General features: G+C 48.9%; 3 protein-coding genes across 3 annotated transcripts; 1 reads left to right on the plus strand and 2 right to left on the minus strand.

Annotated features, from left to right (window-relative positions):
- Positions 1-4,536: 4,536 nt before the first annotated feature.
- Positions 4,537-6,720, plus strand: N7458_007330 (uncharacterized protein; the record flags this gene model as incomplete). The annotated part of the gene is made up of 1 exon (XM_056910712.1): positions 4,537-6,720. The coding sequence occupies one exon, from the start codon at positions 4,537-4,539 to the stop codon at positions 6,718-6,720; it is 2,184 nt and encodes a 727-aa protein (XP_056763538.1).
- An 880-nt stretch (positions 6,721-7,600) lies between these two features.
- On the minus strand, positions 7,601-8,086 carry N7458_007331 (uncharacterized protein; the record flags this gene model as incomplete). Its single annotated transcript, XM_056910713.1, has 1 exon — positions 7,601-8,086. The coding sequence occupies one exon, from the start codon at positions 8,084-8,086 to the stop codon at positions 7,601-7,603; it is 486 nt and encodes a 161-aa protein (XP_056763539.1).
- Positions 8,087-9,019: 933 nt separating this feature from the next.
- Positions 9,020-10,913, minus strand: N7458_007332 (uncharacterized protein; the record flags this gene model as incomplete). The annotated part of the gene is made up of 6 exons (XM_056910714.1): positions 9,020-9,205; positions 9,520-9,960; positions 10,428-10,502; positions 10,561-10,590; positions 10,652-10,690; positions 10,746-10,913. 6 exons carry the CDS (start codon positions 10,911-10,913, stop codon positions 9,020-9,022), a joined length of 939 nt encoding a protein of 312 aa, XP_056763540.1.
- Positions 10,914-12,222: the final 1,309 nt, after the last annotated feature.

The following is a 12,222-nucleotide window of genomic DNA, read 5'->3' on the forward strand; positions in this document are numbered from 1 at the left end:
GGACCTTATTGTGTTATGGTACTATGAATTCTCATTAAAAAGTAGAGGCTAGTCTGTAGTATCCGTCATAGGCCGTGCTAGACAATAGATGGCAAGATAACAGGGTATCAGTTCAAGCGCTATATCGGCCATCTTCCACGCAGCACTTTGAGAGTAGTGTAGGAATTACTCCATGATGTAGATAGAATATCAGTCTGTCTAATTATTGGAACTGAATCTAGACTATTGGGTAAGCAGGAAGTAAATATCACTCGCATTTGCATCGCGAAACATCCCCTGCTCATGGTTTCGACTCACCACCATCAATCTCGTCCACGTCAAGTCGAGTCCACCAATAGCTATTACCTGCCACTTATTCTGAAGTCAAAATTATCTGTTAAACCACACCAACCATCTGTATTCTACGCTCTGACCCTGTGGATAGGAGCTCGCACTTCGGTTACTTCAAACAGTTGCCAGTACTAAGATGTATCTTTAGGAGTTATCAGAATATATTACAAATTACCAGGTGCATACACCTATAAAGGGTGATGGCCTATCTCATTATGATAAACTAAGCCTGTAGTGTTCCATACAAAGCGCGATTCCCGCTACGAAGGCTATGAATCGTATCCTCGTGGCAAAGATCGATTGCATTCCACGGAATCGCCGTGGAATTTGCGCATTCCTGAGAAGCACGAAACAGTATTTTAGTCCACAATTGCCCTCCTAGCGGATAAAGGACTCCAAGCCACTCAACAATCAAGGGAGAACGTTTCGTTCCAATTTCTAATCTAATGCAAACAAAACAGATACTACCGGGCCACTGTCGGCTACACCGAGAACGTCGGCAAGATGCGGTTTTCCGAGCTTGCCAAATTTGACATCTTCATGTTCAATAATTGTATTGTAAATAGGGATTAAGGAGATAAATGACACCATGCTGATTGATTTACTGGCGACTTTCTGACTACCTAGCCCTCTCCACTGGATTTGCCTATCGAGTTGTTCGTAACGACGGCGCAAATAACCTCCACGATTGAAGACAACGGTCGCCAAGAGTACCTAAACGGGCTACCTTATACGTTATTACTTCACACGCACCTTGCCTTTGTATATCAAGTTGTTACAGTATCTCCTGATGTTGGATTTGTAGAGAGCAATAATGTAACTTCCGCTCAATAGGTCGCGTTCCCATCAGCGTCCTTTCCTCCCGATAAATATATTTTCGGCGCTAGGAAGAACATCACCAACGTTGTTGACCACCATACTATCTCAAGCATCGCAGATAGTGTCACCCATTTACACGTAGGTGGGGTTGAGAAGGACTATGTTGACTATGTTGCGCGCAAAAAACATTATCAAACTGTACAAATTGCCCCAGCGCAACAGATCGTGCTTTGCTGCCTATTGATCCAGACCCAAAATCCTTGGGGCCATGTCATAGACAATCCACAGAGGTTAATTGTTTAATTTCATAGCATTAATTCATGACATTACAAAGAATAACCGCCTTGGTTGTGTTGTATTTCATGTTGAACGTGTGTATGAAGGTTTGATATCCCGCCCACTGAGTACACAGACCCTTTCGCGATCCACTTGCTTGACATAGGTTGATCCTCGCGCGCTCGAACGCGAGAAAGAAAGAGTTTGACGAGCGCATTAAAGTTGACAGGCACGCCGCTGATGAAGAAGAATATGGCCAATGCGTTGATGCTGTCAATGGCGTCTCCTTGCTAGCCGGCTGCACACAAACCGTGAGGCCATATTCTTAGCATTAAATTCACGGAGCGTCATGAGCACCCGGCAGTGAAGAAAACCAAATGACGATGATCGGTATGTCCCTTGTTGACCATGCAGATCTTTCAGGTCCAAGGGAGTCGATCCTTCGATGGGTGGGTGGCTAAATTCTCAACGGCTTCACGATGAAAAGAAATGACGTACATTGCCATTATGGCCACGCTGGAAGGGCTGGTCGCGAGTAATACTGTAGCTAGCAAACGTACTACAAAACTTTGAGATGGTCCCCGACTAACGCGATTTGAGACCTGTGCGCTGAGTTGCTGACGCGACATGCCCGTCCGATTCGGAGTTGCGTCCGTGCGACCGAAGAAAAAACAATATCAATATCAATAATATTGCCCTCCATCTACATAATGAAACCAAGAGATAAGGATGCATATTGCATAGCAATGTGAACTTGAAGTGCATACTGCATAGTACTGAGTACACAAAGAAGCAAATTGACCATGTATGGTACCTGCGGGATGCATCAGCAAGGCCAACCCAGCTGCACCCTCATCCTCCTCATCTCGTGATAGCCTTGCATAAGCCACCAATTATGCCATCGCAAGGGATATGCTTTTCCTCTGTTCCCAATGTTTTGCAAAGCTCAATATAGGGAATAAGAAAAGATCTCGTCCTAATTTTGATCGATCTCGAGGTTTTCGCGTCTCAAATTGAGACACCAGAGTAGGCGTTGCAATTGAATTGAGGCTGCTCGTTTACACTCGAGTCGGGTGGGTCTACAATGGGGGGCGTAGGGGGCGCATTCTTGGGAGCGGCTGAGTGGAGGGGCTTTCCCACCAAGTTCGCTCGTAGAAAGAGGAAATTGCTTCGCCTGTTCGTTCCTCGATCATTCCTCCAGAATACTCCATGCCAATTTCCGGTTTGTTGCGACTGTGGCAATTCAAGCGTTTGAAACTTTCCTGCCGGACATCAGTGGCTTTGGGGTAAGTCCAAAACCTTGATTTGAAAATCTTCATTCAAGTGACCAAGTTCATGATGAGTTGAAGAACCATCACAGCCGCAATAGTCGGTGGCGCCCGTGGGTTCGCGTGGTCGGTGCTTGGGCCAGCCGCACGAGCAGAAAAATTTTGTAGTGGCTTGATTTTGGTTATTAACATTCGTCTTTGGTCCGTGAGGAAGCCTCCCCTTTTTCTCCCCCTCGCTAATTCACGGAAAGCCCCTTTTTTTCGTGCTGTCTGGAATAATCATCACTGGGCCCAGCCTCTCATTTTACTTGTTTTCCAAAATTAGCTAGCTAGCTTAGAGTATCCAAATGTCGTACATACAGATCGCTCTCACATGACGCCATTCTATGGGCTCTGGAAGCGAAACGAAATAAGGATGAGCAGAGTCCACCTGGTTGGACATCACGAGCAGCTTCTCGGGGAATAGACGAACCAATGAACGAAAGGGAAATGGACGGACAACGGCGAGGAGAAGCATCCTATGTCTTACTTCTACAACCAACGCTTGGGCGCCACGGGTGGAGGCGAAGGGTCAACGTTAGCCGATCAATTGAGCTTTCCGGGGAAGCAGGACAGGAACACAAGTCAAAGATCATTCATGTGGGAGGAAGATGACGCATAGATCATGGGAGGAAGAAGGACAGCGGCCGAGTCACGATAATTGACCAATGCACCAGATGTTCCTGTTCCTGGACGGGAAAAAAAAAGCCACGCTCGGGGTTGGCTCCCTCGATTGGCATCCCCGGTTGAGACGAACCAACAGAGCTAAGATCGGCGCAGAGTCGCACAGGTCGAGTGGAAGGTATCTCCAGATTCTCCACCATAGATTCCTCGTCTCCAATCACAATCCTCGGGCCGCCAGCAAAGCCCCGCAGACTAGCCCGACGGTCGGGCTGTCCGGGGTAGGAGTCACTTCCGTTTTGGGGATCAGGCCGAACTCCCCTCATTTCCAAATCTGCCTAAGATTGCCTAGTCTGCCCAGTTCTGTTAGCAAATTGCCAAATAGCCTGCTCTGGCATCGGCCGGTGTGGAGTTCATCCCCGCCTGGTTGGGGTTAGTCCTTCAACTAGTGCCCAAAAAAGCCCGCAGACTGTTATGGACCACCGTAACCCCATGGGCAAGCAGAGTTCTCTTCCCGAAATTGGAAATTTAATTAACTGGGCCCTCAGAAATTAAGAACATGTGAAGAGGTTCGCGCCCCTCCCCTGATCTGAGTGGATGGCGCATTGAAGGCCCTGCATCGTGCCGAGGGAGCTTTTGTATAGACTGGAGAGATGTCTGACGAGAATGCCAAAACGTTGTCAATTCGCCCGCTCTCGAGCCCCAAGCTGCTCCCGTCATCAGCTTGAAGAGAAGATCTCTTCGTCTTCCATTCAATCAGAAGAAAGCACACCCTTAGCGGGTCCCTAGCGATTGGGATTCCCGGAACTAACTTGCCCTTTTCTCCCCTCCCCATCACATGGGTGGCCCGGCCCATCTCGGTCCCCATACCTCGGTGTCGATCCACCTACCGGTACGTGCCAAAGTCCGAGGAAAGCTCCCCTTTAGTGCCATGGTGGGCCGAGTGGAGGATTATGTCCTAAAAGGATACCCCAGATGGTCGATCACCAACTCACCAAAATAAAGGCCTGGCGCAACCCCGGGGTAAAAAAGGATTGCTTTCTTGTTTCCCCAGGCTCTCTCCTCTTTTTTATCTCTCGCGGCTCTTGTCCATTTCAGTCCTCTGAAAGCCGACAATAAGGAAAAAAAGAAGAGAGACGAAGCCCAATTCCGACTAGTGGGGGAAACCAAATCAACCGACAATATGCGTTTCGTTCCAGTCCTTGCGACTGCCCTGCTCGCCGCGTCTAACATCGCGGGAGCTTCGCCGGCAGTCTCAAGTGTTGTGCCTGCAGCAGCAGCTGATACTACTGTTCCCGCCACAGACACAACATCCAGCGCGGCTCCTCCGGCTAATAATGTCTATGCAGCCAATGAGCCCGCCGCTACTACTGCGGCTGCCACTACCCATGCGGCCAATAACCTAGTTGCCGAGAACAACAACCAGAATTCTGCTTCTACCGATACTGTTCCCAACATTGTGAACACCATTCTTGGCAACTCGGCCTCCAACACTGTCTCTGCCGCGGGCTCGTCCACCTCTCCCGCCGAGACTGCTGGTTCTCCTGCTTCTAGCAGCTCCGGTTCTAGCTCCTCTTCCTCGACCTCTTCTTCCGATATCGAGACCAAGATCAACAGTCTCCTTTCGGACTTGAGCGGTAGCAGCAGTTCCTCCAGCATCACTGGTATTTTCGGCGAGCTCGGCGATCTCCTCAAGGGTATCACCGGTCTTCTCAACCCCAGCCTGCTCTCTGAGATTGAGGATACTTTCAAGTATCTGTCTACCTCGCTGGCTCCTCCCGTCGACACCAACATCCGTGTCCTTCTGTCCAACGACAACACCCAGGCCATTGGAAATCTGATCCAGAATGCCAATTCTTTACTCACTAAGCAGAATACCGCCACTCTGAGCAATATCCTATCTAAGGCAGATGCTCTGCTGAGTGACAACAACCTGAACAACCTCCAGAAGCTGCTCGACAATATGGACAAGGTTAATGATCTAGTGGTCAACGCCGATAGTTTACTCTCGAAGAACAACATCAATGCCATCGAGAACCTCGTGTCGAATGGTGGAGCTCTTCTTACGAAGGACTTTGTTACCGAAACTCAAGGGCTGGTCAAAGGTGCCTCGAACCTGCTCACCTCGCAGGTTACAGACGCTCTTAAGTCTTTGCTCAATGCTCTTGTCCCTCTTATGCCGAACATCGAAGCCTTCCTCACCAAGGACACCTTCAACGCGCTCGCGAATCTGCTATCGAATGGCAACTCCCTTCTCACGAAGGACTTCATTAGCGAGACGAAGTCTCTTGTTGCTGGTGCCTCGAACCTGCTCACCTCGCAAGTGACTGATGCATTAAAGCAACTCCTCAATGCTGTCGTACCTTTACTTCCAGAACTCAAGGGTTTCCTCACCAAGGATACCTTCGATGCTCTTACCAATCTCCTTACCGAGGGTAATTCGCTTCTCACGAAGGACTTCGTTAGTGAGACGAAGTCTCTCGTTGCTGGTGCCTCGAACCTGCTCACGTCAGATGTCACGAACGCGCTCAAGACACTACTCAATGCTGTGGTCCCGCTTCTTCCTCAGCTCAAGGGCTTCCTTACTCCTCAGACCTTCAACGAACTCAGCAATCTCCTGACTGAGGGTTCTGCACTCTTGACCCCCGCGTTCGCAAATCAAACTCAATCTTTGGTTGAGAATGCAAACGAGCTTCTCACTCCGGACCTTGTCAGCGGCTTGAAGGGCATCCTCAGCGAGGTCACACCGCTCTTGCCAAGCATCAAGTCCCTGCTCACCAAGTCGACTATCGATGCTATTGGATCTCTCTTAGTGAATGCTAATAATCTTCTCACGCCCAACTCGGTCAAGGAGATCAACGGCCTGTTAAGCAGTGCTGCTGATCTTTTGACCCCGACTTTCGTCAATGAGACTGAGAGCTTGATCAGCGGTGCCCATGATCTCCTCACGCCTTATGTTGTTGGCGGTCTGTCCGAGCTGCTGAACGGCCTCATTCCTGTTGTTCCAGCCATCAAGAAGGACTTCTTGAACGAGACCACTCTGAACAACTTGACCTACTTGCTCGGAAACGGTACCACTTTGCTCACGCCCAAGTTCGTCGAGGGTACCAGCGACCTGATCAGTGAGGCTGGCGAACTTCTCACTCCTGACATGGTCTCGTCTCTGAAGGATCTCCTGAAGGAGGTGGACTCAAGCTTGCCAGAGATCAAGACTCTTATTACGCCCGACTCTATCAAGAAGATTTCGGGCCTGCTTACCAATGCCGAGGATTTGTTGACGGCCAAGTTCGTTAACGAAACCACCACATTGATTAGCGACGTCTCGGGTCTTTTCCCACTTCTTGAGGGCATTCTCAACTCGCTGTAAGTCAGTCAGTCTTGATTGACTAAACGGCGTTTGGGTTTAATATATATATGACTTTCATGTGTAAATTCAATGATCGAAGGATATACGACCTGAGATATGAATTAATGCGTTTAATGATATGAATTTTATTTACTTTCCATCCAACTTGGTTTTTCTTCTTGTAGAGTCGCGCATATAGTTCCAGATCCTTGGTTCGGAATTGGGGTTCCACGACCACGTGCAGCGGGACCCGACATCTGGACAACCGCGGAAATGAGCATCTTTCAACCTCGGTACCCTTCTCCCCGGTTCAAAATCACTTTGTTATTTGATCTCAAATAATTAATCTGTATCACTGGTAATGGAGGCAATTTATTTCATGAACCCCAAGGACCAGTAGACCCTGAACCCTGCCTGGTGATGTGGATCCTCTAGTCAGCAGTGGCTTCCCGAGGTAGCAAGTACTGAGAGTAGCGTACGACACCATGGCTTCATCTTGCAAACATTAGTACACGGCTGATGCGCCTTAAAAAGCGAAAGCTAACGGCCATGCAACTCAGGGAGATTAGAGATCCTACCCGCATTCAGTAATCAAAATCTCAGGATGGAGGTTATTGTTATAAAGAGCACTACTATACCGTGGTCTCTCATCTTTTAATTAGAAAACAGAGACTGGATACAGTATATTTATACGACTAAGTAGAAATTACTAATTATTAATGAAAGACCAGTTGAACGACCTGTTATTTTTGAAATTGGCACCCGTGGGTCCTCACAAATTTGGTGCCTACAAGTAGTGAAGTCCTGAGGACTTTCATGGTCATCCTCGCGGTTATCGAGGGGAAGCTCATTCTCCTCATGACCTGCTGGAGTGTCTGATCCCGTGGAAAGACGTTCCTTTTCACCATCCTCCTTGGATTGTTCGAGTCGAAGTCGATGCAATCTCCTCGCGAGGTGCATGGTCCTCCCATGGATTGGCTGTCTCGACAACGTTGCCATCATCTTTGAGACTTGCCGTATGGAATTCAAGACCAGCTTGATGAGAAACCGTCTTGGGACGGGTCACCAATGTAGAGTTCTGGGCAAATGAGCTGCTACCAGCTTGGGCAATGGGGATTCCATCGTCACGCGAAGCCAATTCCGCAGTTTCATTGGACACCACTTGTGCCCCAGAAGAGGGGAAACTCTGTGAGAAAAGTCGTGGAGACGCATGAGGGAGGTGGGACGATTTCTCGATGGCACTGCTTGTATTTGCAGTGGGATTCTGCTTTTTGTTGAAGAAGGATCGAAGCGAGCGATGCTTTGGATAAACTGGGGAGGTCTTTTTCTTCGAATTGTTCGAGCCAGACGGGCCTGGTCTCTCATCAGACTTGCGCTTTGCAGGCATGGTGTCTGTGGTGTATATGTCAGTGGTATAAACTCAATTTGAGTTGTAAACTCGATCAATTGAACGGAAAAAGCTGGTGCTTCTGGTGTCCAGGTAGATGGATTTGGGAATTGATTCCCTAAAAGTGAGGACAGTGTGTGCCAGCGACGTTTTGGGAAGGAACCCGTGATTTGCTCATCACGTGTCTGAGGCCACACACCTTCATGCAGATGTACTAACCCGGAATATAGACAACCGTTCAGCAGCCCATAACGGGCTTGCCCCTAAGACGCCAACAGAATGGCGGTAGAGGCTCCCGCCGTGGTGGTGAATCTTCCCGGAGTTGCTTTAGGAGAGCAGGAAACCACAAATAATCACCTTCCGTGATCCCAACATCTGCTGAATCATCATGGGCACTTTCAGAACCTATTTTCACAGATCTCGAGATAGAGGTTCTCATGTCCGGCTGCGCAGCTGACGGCAAGAAAGACTCCGACAACGAGAACGGTGGAGGAAATCTCCATCCTGAGGTGGTTCCTGTTGTCACGCTGGGACCAAGTTCGGATTCGACATTCTCGAGAGCCTTAGGTGAGGCTGTCAACGTCTGCTGATATAATTGCATACATACGCTTCGCATATTTAAGCCATTGCCTGGTAGAAGTGAGACCGCCCAGGGATTGTGGCTCGATGGAGACTTTAGTGGCAACTGTTCTTCATTGGTATTATTCAGTGGATGCGAAATCAATCTTATTCAACTTGTAAATCATTCACTCCTGACAATGACTTGTGATAAATAGTCTCTTTCTCGAAGAATTTCTCTGCGCTTAAGTATTAATTGTGCAGAAGCGATTCACTTTCATCCCAGTAATTCGAAGTCAAGGAGCATGCATGTTGTCCTTCTAAAAGGAAAATTTGGAAATGTCGTCTTTTGCCTGATAGTGTATTATTGTTTCATTAGTCTTTAAAGAGGCGCTTCAACTGGTCTTTCAACTGGTCTTTCAACTGGTCTTTCAACTGGTCTTTCAACTGGTCTTTCAACTGGTCTTTCAACTGGTCTTTCAACTGGTCTTTCAACTGGTCTTTCAACTGGTCTTTCAACTGGTCTTTCAACTGGTCTTTCAACTGGTCCTTCAACTGGTCCTTCAAATGGTCCTTCAGTAACTAACTGAAAACCATTCTACAAGCTCGTACAAAATATCTCTGCAGCGTACCAAGTGGTTGGATGTTTTGCATCATTCCACTCCCCAAGGGCATGGATACTGTATCCCTGGAGCATGATTTTATGTACAGTGACAAGGCGATTCGCATTCCTTTCCTCATTTTACTCCAGAAATCTGTTGGGAATGGATAATGACTAGATTGTGAGCCCTCTTAATATGGGGCTTTGGGTATCACTACTACAATACAATGTCATGGTGTAATACATGTAGGGAAAAAAAAAAAAAAACACACACAAGAGAAAGCACCGACAGTCTACTCTTGCTGCCGAGCAGCGTCACCTCCCCCGGAGCTTGGAGCTCCACCACGCCCACGGCCTCCATCCCCACGGCCACCACGGCCACCACGCCCTCCACGCCCTCCACGCCCTCCACGCCCTCCACGCCCTCCACGCCCTCCACGCCCTCCACGCCCTCCACGCCCTCCACGCCCTCCACGCCCTCCACGCCCTCCACGCCCTCCACGCCCTCCACGCCCTCCACGCCCTCCACGCCCTCCACGCCCTCCACGCCCTCCACGCCCTCCACGCCCTCCACGCCCTCCACGCCCTCCATGCCCTCCACGATCTCCACGGGGCCCCCCACCACGACCACGCACCCCCCCACGACCACGAAGCAGTTCGGCCTGCTGGCCGGCAAAGGCCTCAGTCCGGGCCTGGGCATGAGCCCGTGTTGACACTGTAAACAGAAACAGAACGGTTAGTGCAATGATCTTACATCTTCAGTTGCGGAGAGGGAACCTTACTGCTTCCGGTCAAAGACCGGGCGCGAGAGGATCTTCCACCCCCGCGAGAGCCTCTATCGCCATGTCTTTGGCGTCTTGGAGGCAAGCCCGTGATGGGCTGCTGAATGGTTGTCTATATTACGGGAGGTACCCACAGTGGAGACAATGCACTGCTGCAGCAAGAACCCCCTGTTTCGTTTATTCGCCGGGTGACTGGCCCATCGACGATGTATATTTTTCCACAATGTGCCCCGGGGCCAGATGCATGATGTCCCAGTGCAAGGGGCACACTGCTTCATTGCAAGACTGGATCGAGGCACACATGTAGATGAACACGATCGCTTGATGGAACAGACACTCGTGAAGAAAGCCACACAGAGAGAGTTCTGTTCAAGGGCAGGGGTATGAGGTAAAGACTAACCATGTATTGAGCAACATGACGACCAATCTGAATAGCAACCTCAGTAATGTACTCGTCTCTGAGGCGCTGGTATTCCTACACCGGGCATTTAGACCTCCCTCTTACTGTTATGGAGGAGAAGATGAGAACTTACACGTTTGTCGCGCTGGGACTGGCGGCGACGCTGGATTTTTCATCTGAATTAGGTTCATGACCCTGAATTTCGCTGTGCGGAGTGAACGAACGCGTTTAAGTTCAGCCCGTGAGGGCTTCTTGAAGAAGTTCTTGTAAAAAGGTCAGTAAACGCGCGATTACAAGCTACCGAGGAGGATACCTTACGTCTTCTTCTTCATACTGGGCCTCCTCGGCCCCTTGGCCCTGTTCGGGCTCCTCCTCCTCCCCCTGGGGGAGGTCGACACGGTCGGCTGGCTGCCGACCATCCCGACCATCCCCCGGGTTTGGAGGGTCGTTAGGTGGGAGAGCGCCGGACATAACTACGTCAGCCATTGCGTAGTATGTGTTTTTGATAGTAAATAGATGGAGAGAAGGGTTTCGATGAGTTTCTTGAGCTTTGCCTGACTGAACGGCTGAAGTTGAAGAGGAAAACAACACTGGAACGCGCGAGATTCAGTACTCTTCGTGTGGGGCGGGGCCTTATCCTAAAATGGTTTAGTGCCCGGCGCCGGAATTTTATTGTGGGTACAATCTGTGGGTCACGTGGGCACTAAACCCTATTCAGAACAGGTGACAGTAATATTACACGCCGTAATTATGGTATTGTTTCGTAATTGCAGAGTGGTGGCCTAGCTGAAGGCTAGAGAAAGATTGATGGTACATCTCATCTGGTAGTCGATAGTTCAGAGGTATCGACATCGGTTACAGTGATCAATTACCACCTGGGGGGTATACCACGTAGTCAGAAATGATATGATCTAGGATGATTTCCCATTGTACTTTTGGGATATCGATCCGCTAAGATTGAGAGAGTCTTATATACGAAATGAGGATTGAGGACTTATTGACTATGTAGTCAAAGACCTGGCAAGAGACTAAACAAAAGACAAAACACAGTACTTGCTCTAGACCCGTGTATGTAGAGTTCTTGCACTGAAATCTTGATTCATGTATAGGTCCAATCTCTTTCGCAAAAACATGCCGAACCCATGTTAGTAGAATAGCAACATGTGCGCAAAGTCATCAATCTTGAGAATCTTCTTCAACATTCCTTTCTCCGGACAACGACATCATATCATCCAAGAAAGTCACCCTTTAGATACACACGAACTCCGCCTTTCCATAGTAGGTTTTGTCCAACTCTGATACGAATTCCACAGAAGTTTGTAGATTACATGACTTCCCATTAGTCTTTTGCCGTCTAGTAATTTAAATCCACATAATTGATACAGATTGGCTCTCTCATCGATAGGAATGTCGAATATCCTCTTGGTTATTCTCTCAGGATCGCTTGCCTAGGCCTTCTCGGACCCTGAGTAACATTAAAGACCCTACCATGGTTGGGTTTGAAAACTTCAAGAATAATAATGAAGGTGCGACAGCAACGAGAAGCCCGAAAAGGGCCAGAGGTGGGAATTTCGCGGGGTTTTGCGATCTCACCGGAGTCGTTGTTCCTACGACACAAACATATAGTGGCGCCACGCTAAAAAGCTTAGCCCACGATATGGAGAATCAAAAATGCACTATACCATTTTTGGAACAGAGGCATAGCTGGGAGCCCAAGACGGGATTTTGGACTCTCCTTCTTTTTCTCCCGATCTTCTACGCATATCGAGTCGGTTTTGCGTTCGTGAACTCTTGA

Source organism: Penicillium daleae (genome assembly GCF_028827525.1).
Source record: "Penicillium daleae strain IBT 16125 chromosome Unknown utg000007l_segment0_segment0, whole genome shotgun sequence".
NCBI lineage: Eukaryota > Fungi > Ascomycota > Eurotiomycetes > Eurotiales > Aspergillaceae > Penicillium > Penicillium daleae.